We start from the raw sequence: 25206 nt of genomic DNA, 5'->3' as shown, positions 1-25206 counted from the left end.
ATCAAATACTTCTGTTTTGGCAACTAATCTTACTGAGAAGTTTTACTCTATGAAAAACTGACTTTTAAGCAGAAGATGGCATTATGAAACCCAGCCTATCTTGGTTAGCTGAAAAGATTAATTTAAAGTACACAATTCAATAAAGAAAACAAACGTAGTCCAGGGATAGTGTCAAGTCAGCAAGCACATGAAGGACAAGGTAGTGATTGCACTAGAATACTGAACTAACTCTGCAGCAGCATTTCTAGTAATATAAAAGGTTTCATCTGCAAAGTGAAAGAACAACTAACTTTGACTGCCATGTGCACTTCACAGAACTTTCCCCCATTTTGTAAATTACATACAAGCACTAAAATCTTAAGGAGCAAAAACCAAGCTTTAAAAACAGGTTTTCACAACAAAATTTATTAGAAGAATAGTGGTTTTTAAAGTCTAGCATCCAGTGAGAACTACCATACACAACATTACAGCTGGGAATGTTTCTCCAAAATGTCATGGTCAAATAATACAATGGAACCATTAAGTCTTACACATGCACGAAAGAACTAGTGCTTCTGACATACAATGGAAAAAAAAAAAAAGAAAAAAAAAAGAAAAAAAAGGGGAACCACATGGATTAAAATTTAAGTACTCATCACATACATTAAGACACAGCTTATTTTAGTCCAGTCAAAATCAGAACTGCATTAAAATATTTAATGTAGTGCAATCAAACCCAAAAACTTAATCTGTGATCATAAGTGCTCTACTACATAAACAAATGATTATAGCAAGAACAAAAAATTCAAATCACACAGTACAAAAATCTGTAAATAAATATAAACTACAGTACAAGAGAAATATTAAATTATACAATTCCGTCAAACTGTAAACAGTATATTGAAATGAGGTCCATAGAGTAAAGGGGGTTCCTGTTTTGTTACATGACACTGAACTTGTAGAAATCTGAAAAATGCCATTTTCCATGTCTTCAAAGGCTATGGGTTTTAGAGTTTCTTTCAGATGTGAGATATCAAATACTAAAGCAGAGGGATGACTTCTTTGTTAACCACAAGTAGCACTGTGGAAAACGTTTAAAAGACAAGCCACCATCAGAAGGGACTTGTCGCTGAGGTCTTTGAGGCTGTAAAATACACTGAGATAATAAAACTTCCTGCTCTATGCAGACCTAGACCTCTGCTCATTTTTTTTTATTGTTTTTTGTTTTTTTTTACATACTTAAAATGTTAAAATACCAACTTTGGCAGAATCACTACTGATAAACTCAAAGCACTTACGGCCCAATGGTTCCATCACAGTGGCCAGTGCACAGATTCTCTGAAGACATTGCATAAATAGAATGTAGAGGTCAGACACCCAAGGACCAGTGCTTGAATTTAGTAGTAGTTATGAAGAAACAAGAGCCACATCAAGGAGGAACTGCATCTGTTAGAATTTACAGAAGCAGGTAGGAATGTCATTTACTTTCATTGTGCTGGCTATTCGTGGCATTTAAAAATATATAGTTTAACTGTGTGTGTGTGTGTGTGTGTGGTGGCTATACGTGTATGCATGTTTAAAAAAATACACTGTTAACAGGAACCCCCATATTATCTGCTCAGTAGTTATAACTGAATCTATAGAATGCCACTATAAGAGTGTGAGGCACCGTGTGCTGGAAAGTTATGCAGCTTTAAAATCTGTTTGGCTGAGTTATACCTGGATACCTGAACTGAGTTTTTAAGTTGACATTCATCAAAGATGTGCTACCAGCACGTTGAAATAAAAGCAAAACAGAAAAATACAAGTCACTGTTAGGTTTAAGAATAGCATCAAAGTACCTGAATTGAGTGAGAAAAGTGTGAAAACTGTCCCTGAGGGTTTTTAAACAGTGTGTACAAGTTGATTTTCTAAGAACATTAGCTTTATTTAACAGTGTAGACTGATAAAATACCAATGTCTGACAGTTTAAAGTGGAGGTCTTAAAGAATTATACGCAAACGCTCCAATGTACAGTTTATGCATTTTTCCCCAAAGCAGCAACAAGCCGCTGTTAAGTACACATCCCGTCAGAACAAGCACACGTGGGAGTCAGATAAAGGTTTCTTCTGTTGTTTTTTTTTTTTTCTGACAGCACAGCATATCAATATCCAATGACTATATCTTTCCTAGATCAGAATGTAACTAATTTTGACTAGCAATATAGGGTTAGACTTTCAATCAAACACTTCGCTATTACATACTAAGATTCCTTAAACTCACTAATGCTGGTAATACTAACCTAGTTAATCAACCCCCCTTGATTTTAGAAATATACCCTTCCACAACTTAAAACCATTAAGATCCATATGAGTCCTCTGATGTAAAAAGCATGTCAGTGAATTAGTATTAAAAATTTACACAGTAAAAAGGCTTGAATTTCAGCCAAAGATTCTAAATACTGCTCATTCCCTGAAGACTTAAAAGGGAGAGAATCTCTACCCATTTCCTTAGTGATTTATATTTCTAAAATGGTCTGATAACATGTTTCATTTGGGGAATTTCCCCCCCTCACTTTCTCTCAAATTCCAAATTCCAAAGCCAGAAATGCTTAAATGAAATGGGGAAAATGAGGCAATTACTTACAGTTACTAGAAAGGTACAAAATGTTGTCTTTTGTTAAAATAAGATTTATATAAATGTGATCTGACCCCATATCATGTAGTTATGGTTTTTAAAATAATCATCCTAAAACTTACAGTACCTAAGACTCTGAAGATAAATTAAGACTTTAGTGTTTTAACAGAAAAGTGCTGACTTATCCCTTCCTAGAACTTATAACATTTGGGAAGTGCTTTCCTAATGACAGTAAGGTTTGCTATATACCTTCCACCAAGCAGGAAAAAGTCACCCGGATGAAAACCTTTCAGGAGTGTAGCACTAGTTATTTACCAAATAAGAATCATTTTGTTCATCCTGTGGGGGTAAAAATATTCTAGACTGAAATTCTATTTGGCTACTGAATGTTAAAAATCCCTGCTCTACTGTGTCAGTATCCTGTGTTCAACTATTCCCTGCCCCCACCCCCACCCCTTACACACTATCCACTGAGAATCTAATCTCCAAAGAGATTTAAATGTATGTTTTCAGGACATACCTGAGAAAGGGTGCGATTATGCAGAACAAGGAACCCAAGACTGCACTAATACTGGTTAGAAGTTCACAAACTGTTTTTCAAGACAAATCTAAGAAGTTTAAGAGGTATGAATCTTCAAATGTCTCACTGCTTTAGATTATTTATTTGGTATGTGTGTAGGGTCATTTCCAGTGTTGAAAATATCTTGAGCCTGTTCAATGACAGTTCAAGGAGTAAAGAGTTCACTTTCACATTCAAACAATAAAGGTTAAATATTATGAATATTTGCTACATCCAATAAATCTATGGTTTACTAAAAGTGCTTGCTTTTCATGCTTTTTTATGGATACAGCTCTAAATGAACTGGAAATCTTAAAAATTACCCCCCAAAAAATTCTAAAATTATCTCATGTTTACTGTCTTCCAAATAAACATTAGACTTAATTCTCACTTTCAAACAAGGTAAAAATTTTCCTATCAAATGCACGTTACCAGTGTCTTGAGACCCACTCTTAGTTTAACTGATACAGCTGGGGCAGCTGATCTTTTTCGATTTCTCTAAAGTTTATACCTATCCATCCTATGTTCTAGCCCCTGCTCCAAAATCCTTTTGAACACTTAGAGCATTCAGACAGTGTTGTGCCATAGGGCTAATGTTTGCTTCTTTAAAAGGTAAATGCAAAAGTTGGAATAAAAGAGTATGTGGAAAGAATTTCCTCTATTTTCCCTTGTCACCATGTTCACAAATCTTCAAGTCTCAAGAACAGAATCCAAAATAAAGGATATGGAGGTCTGCATTCCTTGTACCACAAATACATACATACATACATATATATGTGTATATACCTACATACACATATATATATATGTGTGTGTGTATGTATGTATATACTCTTTTTCAGTAGATTAAAAAAAAAATTGAACAAACCAAAACCAAATCAAAACAACAACAACAAAAAAAAACCCCAAACCCAAAACCTATATAGTTTAATAGTCTACTAAGTGGACTATTTGGCTAAAGCCATCAAGTTTTGAATTAATACTGGATTGACCAGTGTATTAATGAAAATTTAATTCTAACAGAAACGGAACAAGGAAAATGTGACATCTTCCATCTTCCTGAAGGCCAAAATTTAACCTGAAACTTTCAATCTGCTAATAAAATATTAAGTGGGTACCCTAACCTATTTTCATATTCTATCACCAATGACAGCAACCTGAATAAATACAAGAATGGAAATGTAAAAACAACCTCAAGCATTTGGTTAAATAGTTACAGAATAAAAAAATTGTTTTAAAATGAAAGCTACCAGGATGTAATAATTGTGAACAGAACACTAATTTGTCATACACATGCTTTGACAGCACAAAATAATTTCAGGTTCTGACCCTGAACTGACAATTTTTTAAAAATGAAAATAACCAAATAAATCTAAGCTTCATCATCATGGGGCAATAAAATGTAAAAAGATCACAAAGGCTTAGAACCAGGTCTGGCAGCATGTGCTTACTTGGGGAAGGTGGAGACACACTAGCAGCACAAAGGCTGCCATGCACTGCCTAATAACAGAAGGTAGTTAGGATATGGGTCATAGCAGGTAGTCAATTTTAGTCTTCTCCAGAAAACTGGTAACTAAACACCTCCTTGTGCCACTTAACATTTTGCTATCTGATCCCATACAGCTCATTTTACAGCTAAGGTAAAACACTGGGAAATAGAATGCCAATTGGTTGAGGTAATGATTTATATAAGATAACCAGAGTACTAAAGCACTTCAATGTTGTAAAGTAAAACTGTACCAAATAAAGCTAATACACACTTCACACCTCTGAGCTTGCTCACCAGAACTGAACAGTAATTATCTTCACATAAGGACCCTACTATTACACAAAGCCTTGCTCATATTCATGATCTGCTGTAGCAAAGGTTTATCAAGCAACATCTAAACTTCAGAATAACAACAAACTTATATTTAAAAGTATAATACACAAATATAAATATTTTTTCCTGAAAGAGAGACCTTGTCCTTCATGGTATTTGGGAACCAAAATAAAAGTGTATAGCTCATCACAATATAATTCGGCCATTTTAAAGCCTACTGAACAAAGTAAAATAATATACTATATTGGGTCATGCCTGCTGATTCTGCTCTTTCAAAAATAAGAATGCTAATAATAAAATACCATCCTAACTATACCTCACCTGGAACTGTTTATAGTGTTTTTGATTTCACAGTACTGTAGCTTATCTACTGTATGATGTCAGTGTTCTCTCACTAAAAAGCAAGGATTTATTTTAAATATATTATTTCCTTCCATTAATTCAAATAATGTTATATAATTTGAATAATGCCATCATTTGCCTTACTGAAAAATGTAAGAAAAAAGGCTTTTGTGACAGGCAGTTTTGAACTATACTTTCCCATACCATAAAAATGGTCAACTGTTGTCCGGGCCACGCAAAACTCTGATTAGCAGAAATTAAGCATGCAAGTAGACCAATCTTCATCACACATTTATGAGGACGTCTCCAAACTAGAATATCTACACTGAAAGTGCCATACAGCATAGTGGCAAATCAAGAGAGAAATCAATTAAGGGATCACTGTGGGATGAGGACTGACAGCCACCTCCAAGAAATACGCAGTATAATGGAACTCTGAACACAAAGTTTAACATTAAAAGTGCACCTGAATATTACAAACTAACTTTACAAACCTACAATAAGGTAAAATATATATCTTTTGAAATATTCAGCAGCTTTTGTATTTTTTTTAAGTTTTTTTTTTTCTTGAGAGGCTCATGAATTTTAAAAGGGACCACTATCTAATTTCAACCATGCTTCACAAAAACAATAATGGCTATTTTATATTGCAGTTACCAATGTAAATGCAATTAGTGCTTTAAAACAATCTACACTCAAAGAAAACAACACAATAGTGAAAGAAAAAAATAACGAAAGAAAGAAAGAAAGAAAGAAAGAAAGAAAGAAAGAAAGAAAGAAAGAAAGAAAGAAAGAAAGAAAAAGAGAATCCAGCCAACCAACCAACCTTTGGAGAAAATATGCTTATTCAAAAGCTTCTTGGAAAAGAAAATTTACCTGAATATCAAGTCATGACTGATCTCAAGTGTAATGTTAAAAAGCTTTACAGACATGAACATTACAATCTTCAGGTCTCAGGACTTTAATCTGAGAAGTTTAGAGTTTGGTTTGTTTTAAAATTCACTTTCTAACCAAAACAAACAATAGAAGTACTTGATTTTCACTATTTACAACTCTCAGCCTACAGTCTGAAATGACACAATACAAGTTCTCTTATTTAAACTGCAGCATTAAAGGGTAGGCACACCATTCTTCTGCTGCTCGATTGTCATCCACTGAAACACACATAGAGAATATTTACGTTAGTAAAATGATCACTCCCATTACACTACAATGACAAAAGTTACGTAACTCAACTCATACATCACTACGAACTAGCACAAGGATTAAACCTCTCTGAAGAGTGAAAGTATAAAAGTTCAACTTTTAGGGCCAGATTTTGAGATGGGCCTTTAATGATGTCTTTCTGAGAGGGAATAAAAGCACAAATTAATTTCTCAATGGATCTTTTTGCAGTGATTTTGGGCGACTGAATACCCCAAGCACTGCACAAAAAGGAACCATGCCTGAAATTAATTGTGTGCTAACAAAACTGAGAGGGAACAAAGGAGGTTTTCCTTCATAAGCTTAGCCTTTTGCTTTCAGCAAACCTCACACAACTTCCTTCAATTGCAGATGAAAATCATGTACCTCATAATGTATTTTTATTGCAACTTTCCAGCTAGGCTAGGAAATATTGCAGTCACATTAATATTACCAAACTCTCTGTCTATTGAGACTAAAAAGCCAACAAACAGGCAATCAATCACTGATTAAATTGCTTTACAAAATAACCAAATCAAAATAGGAATCCACACCCAACCTATGTCAAAAATGAACAGTGCCTTAATTTTAACAGCAGCAATGGTGTGCCTAACCTTTGAACACAGGTTGTGAGTGAAATCTTTTGCCTAAATGAATTAATGGGTTCAAAGTTTTCAGTCAGGAATTTGTGCATGGGGACTATCTGGACTTATTCCTACTATTTCTCAAGTTGTTATTATCTCCTGAAATAATCAATTTTAACCCAATGAGCGCCGAATGCTTATTTTATTTTATTCTATTCAGAAAAGCCAATGATTTTGGTGTTTGGCTAAGCATTTAGAAGGGTCTGATTAACTTTCTCAGCAGACTAGCATACAGGGTGTAAGTGGTGTGGATTTTGCTTTGTACAAAATAGTAATTTTAACCTGATTATAGTAAGAGATTAAATTCCACTGGCTTTACTTATCAGGGATTCTTTCAGTTACTGTCCAAAACAAATCTTTCAAACTTACATTACTGCAATTTCATGTGCCCATCTCAAACAAAGCTTAAGAGGTTCTTTAAGGAGTGCTTACACAAACATGATTGGGAAGGGCCTGAAGTGTGCTAAACAACCAGAAAAGTCAAGAGGGGATATTATATAGGATGCCATAAGAATATGGGAGGGAAAAGTTCAGTTTAACAAAATTAATTAAAATCTAAAATCCAACCTCTCCTAATCTTGTAGCAGTATCTGAATTAGTTAAAAACAGAAACTCCAGTGAGCAAACTACCAACTGAACTATTAACAGAATTAACATGCAACCTAATCATATCAGGTCACCTTGGGATTGCTATTTTTCTTCTTACCTAAAACCTAGATCCTTCATCTATGTAGAAATTATCAAGGCTGAAAAATCTAAGCATCATTTTAGCTATGTCAAATTACTAATACACACTGCTTTGCCTTTTCTGATTCCCAAGAAGCATAGCTTAGACATCTTAAAACTAATGGCTTCAACAGTACACAGTTGTTGGTTAGTACATGACCACTTCTACAAAACCAATGAAAATAATAAAGAAACTGAAGTTTGCTAAAATGAGGCATCCTCCATTGTTTATGAAATGTACCCTGACTGCTCCTGAGTAAGAAGGGAGCGCGTCCTCCATGAGATAAGGCTATAATCTCACTTGTTGGTGAGAGCAAATTCTACCCTTAGAAAATCTCAAATGAAATTACAGCAAAGGTAGTGTCCCAAGCAATGAACTGAAACATTTTGAAGGTAGTGTGTGCACATCTCCACTGCCTCCCCTCTGGGTGAGCACTAAGACATTGCTAATTTAGTCAATAAATTTAATAATGAATATAAATGATAAAGCATAATTATAAATGACCCAAGTATTCATCGAGTAACCAAATTTCTTAAAATCAAAGGTTCATCTGGTTTGTTTTTTAGTTTAACTCTTCAATTAGTTGAATCATGTAAGAAAAATATGAACATTTTTGTAAGATGGTTTTCCAATCTGTAATGACAAAGCTCCCAGTATGACAGAGGTGATTTCTAAAAGGGGCTTTTTTTCCCTTCTTCTTTTTTTTTTTCTAAAGTAAAGGCAAACATAACTTAAAAAAATAAAATAAAATAAAATAAGAAAAGCATGCATGCTCTACAGGCAAGGAGTCCACTTCCATGTATCTGGTCTTTATGAGGTAACTCAATTCTCTGTGTAGAGAAACATGCAAAAGGCCAAACAATATTCCGAGCCATACTGCATATGGAAATTTAAAATATGCAACATTCAGAATGCACCTTTCACCTCTGTGCACAAGTCAATGCAAAAGCTGCAAAGAAGCAAGTGCCACAGCAGTGAAGTTAGGCGCAGCAGTGACAGCTGGACAGGATGCAGTAGTGCTCACCCAGTTTGTACAGTAATTGGCACTCTACAATATTCCTACTCAGTTTTTGATTCATTTGCACTTTGTGCTGCCTCTCCCTGGGGATCTAATTCAATCTTTACAGAAACATCTGGCCCCTCCGACCTCATTAATTTCATCTTTTTCTTTGGAGGGTTTTTCAAAGTGCCCAGCCTCTCCTTTACTTTGTACTCCAGTGTACTGTGGGGAATCCCATAAATACTCTGAGCTTTGGAAACACTCATTTTTCCACTCATAACCACTGAGATGGCTTCCTCCAGTATCTCACTGTTGTACTGTCTGTAACGCCCTCTTTTCTTCCGAGGCTGCTTGGAGCCAGGATCTCCTTCTTGATCCGATGTGGGATATGGCTGTCCAGAGGTAGACTGCTCAGCATCTGAGCCCCAAGAATCAGGTCCAGCATCTAACATGCTTTTTCTATTTTGTTTTGGAAGAATAGCCCTTAATTTTTTACTAAGCGCGCTCTCCGTTTGTGAACCCATTACCAAAGAGCTATAGCTGTATTGATCACCAGTGCGAGACTCCCAAGAAAGATCCATTCCTCGAACTTGTGGTATCTTTAAATCTACAGGAGATGAATGGCTCATGTCCCTTTTTCCATCTTGTTTTGTTTGATGTGCCATTTTTGGAAAGGCAGAGTTTTCTGCAAGAAAAGGAAGGTCACTGATGTTGCTGAGTGCACCATTTCCCCTGAACTTCATACGGTTGAGGTTGAATTCGTAATGAGGTTTTGCCCAAGAGGCTTCCCTGGATAATATTAAGTGTTGTCCATGATTCTGTAATCCAGACGGCCCAAGGCTGGCAGCTGTGGACAATTGGTTTCTGCTCAGTAGTTCTTCACTAATCTGCAGGGATCGAGCCAGTGGAACTTTGAGTGATGTGGAGTGTCCAAAACCTTCCCTGGTTCCATCCTGTAAGCTTCTTGGAGGTACCCCATCACCACTCCGAAGTCCATCTGGGCGGTACTGGCTGGGTCTCCCAGGTCGCCTAATTGGATGGAAGGAAACTGATGTGAGCAGGACTTGCACAGGAAGGGAGGGGCGGGTGAGGGGACCACTCCTTTATTAGAAGGCCTTGCTTGGGTAACATCACTTTGTGTTATTTATTTATTTTTCTCTAAAATTAAAAAAAAAACAAAAACAAAAAACACATGGTCTCAGCAGTTAGTTTAAAAACTTGATCACAAAAAAGGACAAAAAAGAAAAAAAGAAAAAAGAAAAAAAGAAGAAAAAGCAAAACAAAACAAAACAAAAAAACCAGGAGTTTTTTGGGCAAAGAAAAATTAAACCTCTTTGGCAGTCTCTGGTTGGGTTCACAAATTTTCGGAGAAAAAGTTTCGCGCAACTGTTTGAAAATAGCACCTTAACCATTAATTACAAAGTATTCATTAGTGTCTCCATTATCTATACAGAATTGTTTACCAACGTGACGTTACCACTAAACAAGCACAGTAATAAAAGAGTAAGCCAGATCATTTATTTCAATGCAATGCATTCAACATTAATAACAGCCACCTAGAAGGCTGGCAGCATTCACACTGATGAAACTTACAGATAACTGCTCACTTTTCCCACAGACAAGTTAAATGTTTAGCATTTTAAAAAAAAAAAATCCAAATGACATTTCTTGTCCTGCTTGGGAAAAACTTATACATGAAAACCAGTCCCAAGGTGGGGGAAGAAGTTTAAACAAAGAGGAATCAAGACTCCTTGCATTATAACTTACCACACTTCTTCATTAAAAACCTTATTGGTTGTAGACAGAGATACAATACCTTAATTGCTCAAAGCAACTTTTTACTTTCCCCTGAATTTTGTTGTTATACTCAGAGCCACTATAACAGAAGTATAAACAACTTGGTAGCAATCCTCTTTAAGAACAATCTTTCTCCTTAAAATACCATATTTGTGTTGAAATAATTTATGAGTCAATTACCTCTAAAGTTAATGCATAAGATTTTGTTGTTGTTTGGGGCTATTGTATATATGTTAGGTGTTTTCCTTCCTTGGTCATTCTGTTTCTTTTTTTCTTCCACTGGTGTTGGGGGCAGATTTTTTTTTTTTTATCACTGAACCTGGAGCTCACGGAGACAGGCAGGTTGACCAATAACCACCAGGGACCCATCCATCTCCAGCCACTCCCTCCCCTGCTATGGGGTTCAGACACGGTTGGCAACCCTGCCATCTGTGGAGGATGGGGAACCAAATTCAGGTCTTCGTGTGTGTGTGTGTGTGTGTGTGTGTGTGTGTGTGTGTGTGTGGCAGGCTCTTCAGCAACTGAGCCATCTCCCAGTAATTTTTGCAATAGAGACAGGTTATTGATTTTAAGACTGGCAACTGGCAAAGCATTCCCAAGAGGAACAGATTCTTTCAGTAAGGCCCAAAAGTGGAATTTTACAAAATTAAATGATAAACAAACTATATTCACCCAGATTTCACAGAGAATACTGCACCATTAACAAAGTAATGCTGAACACTAACTGAAAGACGGGAAGTACTGCTGATGAATTTATCTTCCATAAAAGAAAACCAAGTAGAAAACATTTGCCATTCAGTTTAAACAACACAGACTACGAATCTGGCAGCCACGTCTAAGTTGAGTCTTAAACACGAGATTCATTTATGTAAACTGTACTTGGGCTTCCACGAGGCACGCTCTCACAAAGCTCAAGTGTTTTTGATATTGAAAGGGACCCAAATGACTTGGGATCATGCTGGCTTATATCTAGTACATACACGATAAAATCCTGAGAAGAGCTTATATTAAACCATGAGAAACAGGTTAATGTTTTTAGACTGAATAAGAGTGGAAGGGAAGGAAACAATGAAATTTAGGAGAAAATAAAAAGGATTTTTTAGAAGTCAGTAGAAGAATCCTTCAATTTGAAGGTAATTAAGAGTAGGGTGAAAAAAGTCCACTTAGTGCCTACTTATTCCTTCAGTGTCTAAAAAACTCCCCATATCAACCATCTTAAAAGGTTAAAGGCATACGCTACTAACTAATTTAAGCTCATCAAAGTAAAATTTCTTATCTAGATGATGTCACAATTTTCTGATATGGTATCTAAATATTTATTGATATCTGCTTTATTGAAATGGTTACTAGATATATATTAAGAGGATTAAGTAATTCTTACACTATAAAATAAGTGGTCACAGAATTCACTGTGATCAAACTAAGTGTATAATGTTTAGCAGCATAAGATGGTTATCCATCTACTTACAACATTCTATTAAAAAAAAAAACAAAACACATAGAATTAATTTTCTGAACTGCCATGGAATTAAAACTGCAGTTCAAGTCAACGGCCAATAAAACGGAAAACCGAACCAAAACAAATAAAAATAAACACACATAACACACACCTCACTAGCAATACCAAATGAAACACTAGCACCCACTTTTCATTCAACAGCTTAAACACAGATAATAGTGTCTTCACTTCTACACATTGCAATTATTTTAGCTCACGTTCCACACTCTAAAACACAACAAAAGGTCCAAAGGTATGTTCTTGTCATACTCATGAAATTTCACTACATGTTTAAAAACTGACAAAATTGATCTATGTTAGCCAATTTTAGACTGTACAAATACACTTCTCCTTCATTGATGATTGAGTCATTTTATAACAGGCTCACCTGTAAGACTGATGATCTGAAGGATATGCTTATAATACTCAGGGAAACTGGCTGATCAGCCTTTGATGAATTATTTATATACAACTGTGGAAGGCTATAAATGTTTTCCCTTACCCGTTCCCTTGAGTACTGGAACAACCTGGAGAATGGCTCAGGGAAGTGCTGCTAGCACATGGACTTTTCTTAGTAGATAAATCAAGTACACCGTCTGTAGAGACACAAACAAATAGCTGAGGATATTAAGAGCTGAAACAAATATGAACTGGCTATACTAAAAATTTGTCATACTGGGGTATTAAATTCAAAAAAAAAAAAAGTAGGTTTCTCCCAAAGAAACAAATTTAGCAAAGCATGTTGTACTGCTATATATGAAATACACATGTATTTCTTGGGGCTAAAGATTTTGTCAACAGGGCAAAAGAAAATTAAAATATAGAAAATGCTGAGATTGGAAATACTAGTTACACAGCATGGATTCTGCACCAGAATAATTAGACCTCATTTCCTAAACCATTATTCAAATGTATAGATACTTTTTAAAAACATACATAACCAAATTCTCCAAAAGCATATGAAACTTCAAGGTGGAAAATTTATAATAAGAAAATTATTTTTAAATGACCTGATTATACTTCATGTATATACAAGATAATTTGAAGGATGAATCACTTAATAGCTTATGATTTGTGTGTATTTCAACTATTTTTCCATATAAGAAATAGGTGTATTTGAATTAAATCTTTTAAGACCCTGCATATTCAAATTTCAATTGCTAAATTTTGTTTAAGAAAACTTTTTAAAAATTAAAATATTTTAAAATGTTCAAATTTAGTGTAAAAAAAAATGAAACATCTTAATATTGCAACAGCATGGAAATGTATCCTAAAAACGAGATGAATCGCAAATCTGAGTTATTAATACATAAAATTAATGACTTCTTTTTCCTTCAAAGTTTATAGCTATAGCTACACTTGACAACTTTCAAAGCTGCCATTCCACCCAGAGCCAAGAAAGCGGAGTCAAAGCTTCTTATCAGATTTCTAGCTGGTAGAAGGAAGGTTGTGGTGTCTATGCCAAAAATAGATCCTGGACAGTACCTACTTACCCCTTGAATCTGAAGACACCACAACTCCCCATTTAAAGTCATTAGAAATATGCACTAATCCTCTAAAATTAAAAGACCCAGCCTTATATAAAGTTTTATTTTTCGAAGTCATTAAAACCTCTATAAACCTAAGTGTTATGTTAAAGAACCAAGTACCATCCTATTAAATATCTAATACCCAACTGAAATCTAAAATGTCAGTGCAGTGCTTAGAATATTTCTAACTCAAGACAGTCACTATAACTTATAGAGGCTATACACACACCTCTATGTTGCAACTCTTTTTATGAATCTGAAATTTTAGATGCAATATCTAGAACCAAGAAACTTTTAGTGAAAATGCCATTTTGTAGAAAAACAGAACAGAACAAGAGTCCAAACAATCCTCAATAAAACAGAAAAATGGCAGGTGGTGGTAGTGTAAGCCTTTAATTCTAGCCTGGTCTACAGAGCGTAGTTCCAAAATAGCCAGGTCTACACAGAGAAACTGTCTTGAAAATAAATGAAAAAAACAAACAAAACCAGGAGAAACAAAGCTTTGTAAGTACAGTAACCGAAGGTGTACTGGTCAGTGTGAACAGAATGGGTTAGTAGGGCTCCTATCTGAGTTGTTCTCCAAGAAGATATTTTGTTTACCGTTCACCAAACAGGGAGAAAAAGAAAGCCTACTCAAATACATATTCAGTAAGTAACTAACACCAATCCACTAACAGGAATGTCTTTATTACATAAATAAGAAAAAAGGTCCTTTTAAAGAAATTAATTTTAAAAATTTTGTTCTAAAATCAAGATGTATTTCTTACCAATAAATCCATACAAAGTATACCTTTTCTGCCATTAAGTTTTGAAGACATTAACTAAAATATTTTTAGTAAGACATCAGCAATTATAATCACTTGTAGAAGTTTAAAAAGTGCCTTGGTTGGAAAATGCTGACAGCACTTTGTGAGAACACAAAGCAGCAGGGATTTAATCTATGTAAAAGACACTTACTTACTTACTTTATTTATTTATATTTGGTTTTTTGAGGCAGGGTTTCTCTGTGTAGCCCTGGCTGTCCTGGAACTCACTCTGTAGACCTGGATGGCTTTGAATTTACAGAGGTCCACCTGCCTCTGACTCCTGAGTGCTGGGATTAAAGGTGTGTGCTACCACTGCCTAGCTAAAATACACTTTAGAGACGTTAGACACATCTGAACCAAATTCATAACCTCTAAACGTTTCTAATGATTTGGATTCTCAATAATAGTTATTTTGGAAATATTTTCAAGTTATTTCCCTAATTTAGTACACGTGTATATATTGCACTTAACAATCTAAAGTATATTCAACTGTCTTTTATTTATAATACTATTTATTTTTATTTTTAAATGCAAGTCTCATTATGTAGCCCTTGCTGGCCTGGTAGACAAGGCTGGCCTCAAACTCAGAGATCTGCCTGCCTGCGGCTCCCAAGTGCTAGGATTAAAGGTGTACATCACCACACCTAGTCTGATACTCTTTTGAAATCACAATACAGATTTTTACTTATCTCATTTGAAGAATGTAACTTCCATGCAAAGGATGTGTCTCAGACAGATGCTAGTCGTAGAGTACTAAGTAAATGGAGAAACTTGCCTTTTTACAGTTCTAAGAATCTGATATATTATCTTAGAAAATGCAAACGCTGACACTGCTCTCACGTTAATCTGAACTTTGGTAGTAACTCCTTGACTTTCCTGTGTGGTGCACCCTTCATGATCTGATGGGTAAAGCTGTAACAATGCTATCTGTGCTTCTCTATCACTGGACAGTCGTAAGAATTTAAGAAAGACATTATTTTTATTTTTAAGAGACAAGGTCTCATTATATTGGCCTTGCCCCAGGTGATCCTCCTGCCTCAGCCCATGTACTTGAGACATACAGGAGCATATACCCATAACCAGCTAGAATCATATCATTTTCTATCCTATTCTTGTTGCTGGAGCCTTACTTGTAATTTTTTCCCCTCCCCAAACTAAAGTCTTCTGATTGGGTAGAAAAGACTATGACATCAAACCATACCTTGTTCGCTAGGTTCTGACTGAGACTTTCTGACAGTAAGGTCCAGAGGTGAGTCTTGGTCAGCCATGAGAAGTTTGCTGAGCACAGGGTTGTGAGTTGTTGCAGCCGTGGGAGAGGTGGTGACTGGAGATGCTTTCGGCAGGCTTTGGTTCTTTGTGCTATTGGGCTGGCTGGGGTCCTGAGTAGAGCTATTTTTTGAGGTATATTCAGCAGCAAATTGTTGGATCATTCGCTGCATGATCTCACGGGCCACTAGGGGAATATTGGGGTCGGAGACCCAGGGACTGTCTGTAAACAAAGATTTATTTACTTTTAAAGTGGGACAATAAACTAAAGAAAAAAGACAACTTTCAAGAAAACAAAACTTCACTTCAGTTTTTCTTAAAAACCTATATCCTAATAATTGCATACCCCATTTGATTTATATTCTTAATTGGTAAGCATCTGAATCATAGATACTGAAAATAAAATTTTCTTAAGTCTTTCTAAACAATTCATCCCTAGAGTTATAAAATTAAATAAAGGGCTAATAAACGTTATCTTCTGGGTAAGAATCACTTACCTGGTATGGAAATATCTAAACCATTTCTTTTAGGAAACAGTTACTGTCAACATCTATAGAGAATGTCAAGTTTTCCCTTAACTACTACCTCACATTTTGAAAGCATGGGTTACTAAATTTATGAGTGCTTAATTTACTTCTTGTTAATGACTAAAGGAATAACAAGACATGAAAGACATTGAACTTTAGGATCCAGGACTTAATTTCAAGATCCATGTAAAGACAGGTTACTGAGTATTGTCCTCAGAGTTTCTGATTGGGGAGTTTGAGGCGGATGGTCTCAAGAAATAGTGTTCCCAGCAAATTGCCAGCTGCTGATGGTCTATGAACCATTATTTTAGAACTCCTAGCTAGGAGTTTAAACATCACATTTCAAATGCTGAAGACCACATATTTTCCATGAGTTCTTTAAGTAGCTAGCTAGGAAATAGAAAATAGCTAGCAAAGTAATGAAACACCTACACCATCAAAGTTTAGACAATGTTCATTCAAAACACAGGAATTCACCGACTCTCGGAACTGAAAAGGATCTTCAAGTTCAAATGGGGTTAAGATGAAAGGGAAAGGATCTGAGTAAGCCTGTTATCCATAGTCACTAAGAGGCTGCATCTGCATCTGATGATTTCTGTATCCCCAATCTGGCCTGATGTAGTGTCTGTTTAATTTATTTGAGTAATAAACACAACAATCAAATCAATTACCAACTAATACCTTTAAAACAAGAGAAATGTGACCTAAACTTGTACAGGTGGTTACTGATAAAACTTGTTTATAACTTTTTTCCTGACCACTTTAATGTTCCACTGGTAAACTGAATTCCCTATGATGCCTCCGCGGCTTTTTCAAGATTTCACAAAAAGCTTTAGCTTCTTATTTGTTAAGATTAGCTAGAAAAAGCAAATAACTGCTCATGATTTAGAAAAATGAGGAACTTTAGAGGTTAGTTTTTGAAGTTAAAATCCGATTTTTTTATTGCCACTAAAATATTAAAACCTACACAATAAGAACAAACCATCAAAACCCCACAGGCTCCTAACAGATGCCAAAGAACAACACCTGATACCCCAGAAAATGTTCATGAAGTGACACTATAGACTTGTTCTACACATTTCTATCCACCTAAGTCATAGTAAATAACCCACATTTCTTCTATAAAACAGACTGGATGTTGCAAACGGTTTGTAAAAAATAATAATAATAATATAGATTCAGTTTTATAACCAACTGTCATGTTTTAATAAAATTTGAGCCATACAGAGCCTTTAAAAACTTTTATCCACTCAATTTGCCTCTCTCTCTCTCTCTCTCTCTCTCTCTCTCTTTCTCTCTCTCTCTCTGTGTGTGTGTGTGTGTGTGGCACCACTAGTGTCATGTTACATATGGAGATCCTTTTATCATGGGAGTCCTGGAGATCCAACCTAGGCTGTCAGGCCTGACAGCAAAAGTGCCCTTGCCGACTGAACCACCTGGGCAGCTCTTCTGACATTCATTTGATGTGTATGTGTGAGTACCTACATATAAGTGCATGTGTTAAGTGTACCTTAATATAATTTAACACAAATAACTATAAATTACTCCCATGCCTGGTGCCTGTATAGATCAGAGATGGCATTAGGTCTCCTAAAACTGGAGTTATAAGTTGTTTTAGTGCCTATGTATATGCCAAGAACTGAACCCACACCCTCTGCAAGAACAGCAATTGCTCTTGACTGCTGAGCCATCTCTCTAGCCTCTAACAATGGTAATCTTATTTATTTATTTGTTGTTGTTGTTGTTGTTAAGACAAAGTTTCACTAGTTAGCCTTGATTGGCCTGTAACTCACTATGTAGACCAAGCTGGTCTGGAACTCAGAGATCTGCCTACTTATACCAGCCAGGATTAAAGGCATATACCACCATACCTGGCTTCTGATATTTTTTATTAATAGTTATCGACTTGACAGTTAAAGACAAATTTCCTCTACATTACATATAATCTCTATATGGAAGACTATATTAAACTTCCATATATTAGTGGTATGCTTTTACCTCATGGAAAATAAAGAGAAGATTTTCCAAATCTATGGCAACATGCAGTAATTTATGGGATTTCTATTTTAGTAACTATTAAAGAGCTCTGTGATGAGTAAAAGATTTTACAATAAGAACTATTAAGTTCTACCTTGGATGTTTCAAAACCAGTATTATATCTTGTCCCTTTGTTGAACAAACACCATAATCATGAGACAAAATATTAAATGTGTATGACTGACACTGCTGCCATTTAAAGTTCTCTATCTTCTAAGAGCTTCTTGAATGCATTAATTCTTTGATTTACTTAAAATATTCTGCAATTATGGTCATGACCAGGGAAATACCACTGGGTCAAGTAAAAGCAGTTACCATTAGCTGCAGTGTAGAGAAAACCTACAGAAAAACAGGACTGTTACAGCACAGCACAGCTAGATACGGCCGCGTACCTTGTATCCCAGCACTCCAGAGGAGCCAGGCTGGTCTACATAGTGAACTGTGAGACCCTGTTTCCAAAAAAACTTTTAAAAATAAAAATAAAAAGGAAAAGAAAAAACCAAACCCTTTGTTACAGCACAGTCAGCGATATGTTTCAAAATACAAATACTATTTTAAAAAAATTATTAAATAAATCTTTGAGAAAGGGTCTCCCCTTTCCATATACATAATAGATATTATATATGTATATATACACACACACTCACACACAAGCATATATATATATATATATATATATACACATACACATACACACACACACACACACACACACACACACACACACATATGTATATATTTATTCCTGGCTGGCCTGGAATTCCCTATGTAGACCAGCCTGGCCTTGAACTCAGAGAGATCCATTTACCTTTGCCTCCCAAATGTTGAGACTAACGACTACCATATCTGGTAGAATTATCAAAACTTCTAACACAGGTAACAAAGCAGGCTGAAAAAGAATGTGATTGTGATTGTGATAACTGCGAGAGGTATAGTGCTTCTTAAAACTTTTTATATAAGCCCAATCACAAAAACCTACTTTTACTGCATGTATATTCCTACTTAGCTGTAGAAAGCTCCTACGTAATTACTTAAACAATTTACAACCCTTAGACAAACTAATTCCAAGCACCATGCCAAACATGAAAATCTGAAACACAAAGTGCTCTGTAATTCACATTTATAAGTATTGACATAAGACTCAAAAGTTTTAATTTTGGATTTTCAAATTGGGGCTCTCAACTGGTTAAGTCCCCACAAAGATTTCAAAATGTGAGACTTAAAATTTTTTTCAACTCTTTATCATTTATGATAGAGAGAGCTAACCTCAGAGTTATACAAACTACTCTCTTCAGAAAAAAAAAAATCACAGCTATCTCCCTGGATAAGGCCTGTTTTGGGCATTATAGCACCTGAGATATTTTCATGAAGATTAATAAAATATCTATAAAGTAACAAAACCAGCATACAAAGCAAAGAGAAAGAACTTCCAATTCCAAAGCAACAGTTCCTTTTCCTATGTACCTCAGACCACTGTACAACCAAGATACGAAGTCAAGTTGCATGCAAATTCCATCTCCTGAAATTCTGCAACCAATTCTAAGGTAAGAATTCCTACTGTGAACATTATGAACCCAACAGCTTATAAGAACTTCGGCATAGGTTATTCTTCTAGGACAAAGATGAGGAACTAAGGAGGTAGGTTTTCACCGAAGGAACCTGCTGTGATTAACCCCTAACCAAGGACTAGGTAGGAAATGTACACTGGGGAGAAGCATCTTATCTTTAGTTTCAAGGGCTGCTAAAACAACATACAGACCAAGGACACTGTACATGTTCTAATGAAGAAAAATTATAAATGTTTGGATAATAAGCTACTAGTTTACATCTTAAATGTGAACGTCCCCACCAGTTTTTGAGACAGGGTCTCACTCTGTATCCCTGACTGGCATGAAACTCATTATGCAAACAAGGCTGGCAGGAACTATAAGAGATTGGCTTGCTGAGAATGAAGTGTGATACCACACCTGGCAATCTAAATTCCTTTATTAAAACCACCAAATATTCACAAAACTCACAGAATTATTTTAAAAAAAACAAAAAAGACATAATTTTGAGACTCAGGGAACTTAATCTGATAAAGTAAGCCTAAAAGACTCATTTGGGAGATTTAAGTCAGAGTGCCAATAAGTATTAAAAAGGGAAGTGATGGCATACTTAAAAAATTGATTTGCCTAGTAATCTAATGGAAGAAACAATGGAAATACAAAAACATGTATTTTCCCTCCAACAACAAACTCAGTTAATAAATACCCTCAGTTTATAGGTCATCTCACCTTACTAATGTTCCGAAAACACTGATGCCACTTTGCAGGACATCTGGTATCCAATAGTAACCAAACATTGGAATCTTATTTCACTTCTGGTGTACTGTCAACCTGGAAAGGGAGCAAGGGCATCTCTGGAGGAATGAGTGTATAAAGTAGCACTGGACATGTGGATGCACTGAAGGAGACGGCTTTCTGATTCTGCTGAAGGTTAAATGTCCCCAAGATAATCAGCAGTACAAAGAACTCCTTTTTCCCTTTCAGTTTTGGCTGGCCTAAAACTCAGGAACCTCCCATCCCAGCTTCCCAACTGTATAGATTACTAGCGTGCACTACTATGCCTATCTTGTAGGAAACATTTTTAGAAACTATCATAATAACCTGTACCTTAGCAAAAGAGAAGATGTGTAATTAAGAAACAGATATTCATTCAGGAAGAATTTATTAATATAGTGGCACACAACTTTAATCTTAGTATTTGGGAGGCAGAGGCAGGATCTCCTGTAAATCTAGGTACATAGCAAGACCCTATCTTAAAAAAGATTGACTCTTCACTAATTAAAACATAGAAGAGATTATGTGGATAAGGAAAAGAATTGAAGCTGGATGTAGCTATGTAGGCCTTTAATCCCAGCACTTGGGTGGCAGAGACAAGCAGACATTTGTGAGTTCCAGGACAACCAGAGCTACACAGTGAGATACTGTGTTTTGGGTGGGGGAGGGATGGCAACAACAAAAACAGTAACAACAACAAAGGAAGGAAAGAAGGGAGAGAGGGAAGAGTTGGAAAGATGGCTCAGTGGTTAAGGGAATTTGTTCTTGTAGAAGACTGACGTTTTCCAGCACCCACATGGCAGCTCACTAATATCTATAACTCCATTTACAGAGTATCCAATACCCTCTTCTAACCTTCAAGAGCACCAAGCACATGTGGTACACATACATACACATTCACACATACAAGCATGCACACACGCACAAAGAAAAAACATTCACATGTAAAATAAAATGAAAATAGAACTGTTTCTAAGAATCCCTAATCCTCAAGACTGATGCATGTCTCTTTTTGACATTGCAACATAATGTAGTCATCATATCAATTGCAAAGTTTTAAAAAATACCATAATGTCCTAAGCTATGTTTATAATTTTGTATTAGACCACATTCAGAGCTATGCATGTGGCTTGAGAGCCTCAGGTTAGACAAGACTGGTAGAGAGATTTTCCTGCTTTATAAAACCAATGTAAAGCAAGCTTCCTTAAAGAGAAAGATGTGCTAAGAAATCCAGAGAAGGCTATTAAATTCTATACAAAATGTAAACAAGAAAGTTTTTGTTTGTATGTACAGTTTCCTACTTAATAAGTTTTAAAAAAATCAGTGAAGTGAGATTATGTCAATGGGGCTGGAGCAATGGCTCTGAGGTTAGTAGCACCTGTTGCTCTCATAGAGGATCCAGATTCAGTTCCAAACACCCACATGATGGCTCACAACTTAATTCCAGTTGCAGGAGATCTTAGGCCCTCTTCTGACCTATGAGATTAACATGCATACGCATGCTGCATAGAAATACATGCAGGCAAAATACTAAGACATATAAAACAAAAATAAATATATTTTAAAAGATATATTATAAATACAACTGCAATACTCAACTACATTTTTACTTTAAATGAAATTTCAGGTCAAATTTTCAATTTACAGAGCTGGTTTTATAGTTAAGATTTAAACAGTAGCAGTTTACTTTTCTAAAACTTGTCTAATAAATTGTAGTTTCACAATACATTTCTAAACTATTTAACTAAAACTCACTCCCACTAGAATTAAAGAGGGCAATAGGTTGTCTTAACCTTATTTCAAATTTAATGTGATAAAGGAATACAGAAATATTTTAAGAGCAACTTAAAATGACATTGAAAGTAAGATTAATATAAGACAAGCAGACACTGTGTCATTTGCCACCGAAACCAACCTTTTCTATAAAAGACTGCATTGAGGAACTCTTCTGCTTGTCTCTGGAGTCGAGTGACTTTTGCGTGCTCTTGTTTAAGCAAAACTTCTTGCCCAGCTCCAGAAGCTGGCTCATCCAGACCGACTAAGTGTCCCTGCAAAAATATTGCGTGAAATGTTTGTTCAAAAATCTCTCCCCATTCAAAAGTCCAAAGTACAGATGCATAAAGGCAAATATTATTAGCCAGTAAGACAAACTAGTATAACACAATTAAAATATTTAAAAACTGTTTAAATACTTAAATTCTGCTTGTAGATAACTATTGTAATGGTAGCTCTCAAATCTTTACTGAATTGTTAAATTGATAAGTCAAAACCAGCACTATGATAATAAACTGAAACAACACACTTCCTGTTCCAAGTACATTTCAGTGTTTTTAGTTACATTACATATGTGCTTGAACATACATCCAGTAAGATGGGGATTAAAAGTTTCTAAAATGCTGCAATTAACTTATCCTTGAAACTCCCAACATTACTCCCAGACTGCACTGCTAAGCGGACAGTGCTCTCTGCACGTATTTCCAACTTTGTCTCTCACAGGTAAGTAGGAGACCAGAACAGTGACAGTGACCACAGAAAATAAGATAGAAAAGAAACAGTATACCTCCTAAGCATCCTTTAAGTCCTATGCTCACATTTCTTCTACATGACTGTAGTATATAAAGTCATGCACTTACTTTCACCACAGACTACTTATGAAAATGTTTTAACAAGAAAGTAGGTCACACTTTGCACAATAAAATGTACATAAGAATTGAGAGCATATTATAATTCACAAATCTCAGAAATTTAAAATATACCCAATGTTTGCAACCACCTTTTATGATTTTTCCAATTATAACTACCATCATTCCTATTTGTTTCATATTTAAACACTCTCATAAGAATATAATTCAATGATACAACCCACCCATCCAACGTAAAACCCAATAGATTTTACTCTTATCTATAAATTGTTACCATCACAATGTGAGTATTTTTATCCCTTTAATACTCAACCACCATCCCCCTCTGGTTACTCCAGGATCTAAGCAGCCAGTTATGCTTACTGTGGCCATTTCATTTAAATGGAGTCATGTTTGTGTGTGTGTGTGTGGTTTTTTGTTTTGTTTGTTTGTTTGTTTGTTTTGTGAGGGGATGACATTTTTCTCCTAGAATATAACTTCAAGGTTCATCTGTATCATAGCCCATGTTGGCTTTTTTTTTTTTTAAACTACTAAATGAACATTCTATTTTAAGGCTACACCACATTTTACCCATTCAATAGCTGATGACTATTTGGGCAGTTTCTACTTTTCTATCACATGAGTAATGAGAATATTAACTGCCCTAGTTTTTGTGTAAATGTCTATTTTCATTTTCTTAGCTACACAGTTAAGAGGTAAATTCTGAATCATATGTTAACAGTATTTAGCACTTGAAGAAGTATCAAAGTAGCTATACATATACTCACAATGAAAATGTATAAAGTGACTGGAGAGATGGCTAGGCAGTTAAGAGCACTGGCTGTTTTTCCAGAGGTTCAGAGTTCAAGACCTAGCACCCACATGGTGGCTCACAACCATTTATAATGGGACCTGATGCCCTCTTCTGTCAGGCAGGCATACATGCAAATAGAGCACTCAAATACATAAATAAACAAATCTTTAGAAAAAAAGGAAATGTATAAACTTTTTAAGTTCCTCATGTAGTCATGAATGTTTTAAAATTATCCATCCTAAGAAAAAAAGTGCTATGTATGCCATGCTTTTTGTGGTGATTTGAATAAGTTTGGCCCCCATAAACTCACGTTTTTACATGCCTGGCCCAGAGGGAGTGGCACCATTAGGAGGTGTGGACTTGCTGGAGGAAGTGTGTCACTGTGGGGGCCAGCTCTGACCCAGCTCTCGGATGCTCAAGCTACACCCAGTGTGGAAGAGTGTCTCCTCCTGGCTGCCTGCAGAAGACAGTTTCCTCCTACCTTTGGATCAGGATAGAGAACTCTGGGCTCCTCTAGCACCATGTCAGCCTGCCTGCTGCCAGGCTTCCTTGCCATAATGATAATAGACGGAGCCTTTGAAACTGTAAGCCAGCCCCAATGAAATGTTTGCCTTTATAAGAGCTGCCTTGGTCATGGTGTTTCTTCACAGCAATGGAAATCCTAATGAAGACACTTTGGTTTAGGTTAATATCTTTCTGATGTCAAGCTTTTTCTGTGTTCTTTGGTCATCTAAATACTTCTTTGAAGATTCAGAGAATCTGCACACTTTTTAATTAGACTATGTTTTTTAAATTTTTATTAATTACACTTTATTCACTTTGTATCCCCCCATAAACCCCTCCCTCTTCCCCTCCCAATCCCACCTTCCCTCCCCCTTCTTCATGCCTGCCCTTCCCCAAGTCCACTGATAGGGGAGGTCCCCCTCTCCTTCCTTCTGATCTTAATCTATCAGATCTCATCAGGAGTGGCTGCATTGTCATCTTCTGTGGCCTGGTAAGGCTGCTCCCCATTCCGGGGGAGGTGATCAAAGAGCAGGACAATCAGTTCACGTCAGAGGCAGTCCCTCTTCCCATTACTATGAAAGCCACATGGACACTGAACTGCCATGGGCTACATTT

General features: G+C 35.9%; 1 protein-coding gene across 15 annotated transcripts in view; it reads right to left on the bottom strand.

Annotated features, from left to right (window-relative positions):
- The window catches only part of Lcor (ligand dependent nuclear receptor corepressor), a 115800-nt gene that overhangs the window by 25952 nt on the left and 64642 nt on the right, over positions 1-25206 (bottom strand). For 6 of the 15 annotated variants that reach the window (XM_021650509.2, XM_060389482.1, XM_060389410.1 and 3 more), the window contains 3 exons: positions 22568-22700; positions 15703-15990; positions 12669-12762 (listed from right to left, as the gene is read on the bottom strand). The exons of 2 other annotated variants lie outside the window; for them this stretch is intronic. In XM_021650509.2, coding sequence (XP_021506184.1) covers positions 12669-12762; positions 15703-15940 — 332 coding nt within the window. In that variant the 5' untranslated portion in view covers positions 15941-15990; positions 22568-22700. Of the gene's footprint in view, positions 1-389; positions 9901-12668; positions 12763-15702; positions 15991-20607; positions 20706-22567; positions 22701-25206 lie in introns of those variants that run through there. 7 more of the 15 variants (XM_060389416.1, XM_060389421.1, XM_060389436.1 and 4 more) reach the window with 3 other exon arrangements.

The sequence above is a fragment of the Meriones unguiculatus genome, chromosome 1, assembly GCF_030254825.1.
Source record: "Meriones unguiculatus strain TT.TT164.6M chromosome 1, Bangor_MerUng_6.1, whole genome shotgun sequence".
Lineage (NCBI taxonomy): Eukaryota > Metazoa > Chordata > Mammalia > Rodentia > Muridae > Meriones > Meriones unguiculatus.
Note: the sequence above shows the minus strand (reverse complement) of the source record. Positions and strands in the feature narration are given on the sequence as shown.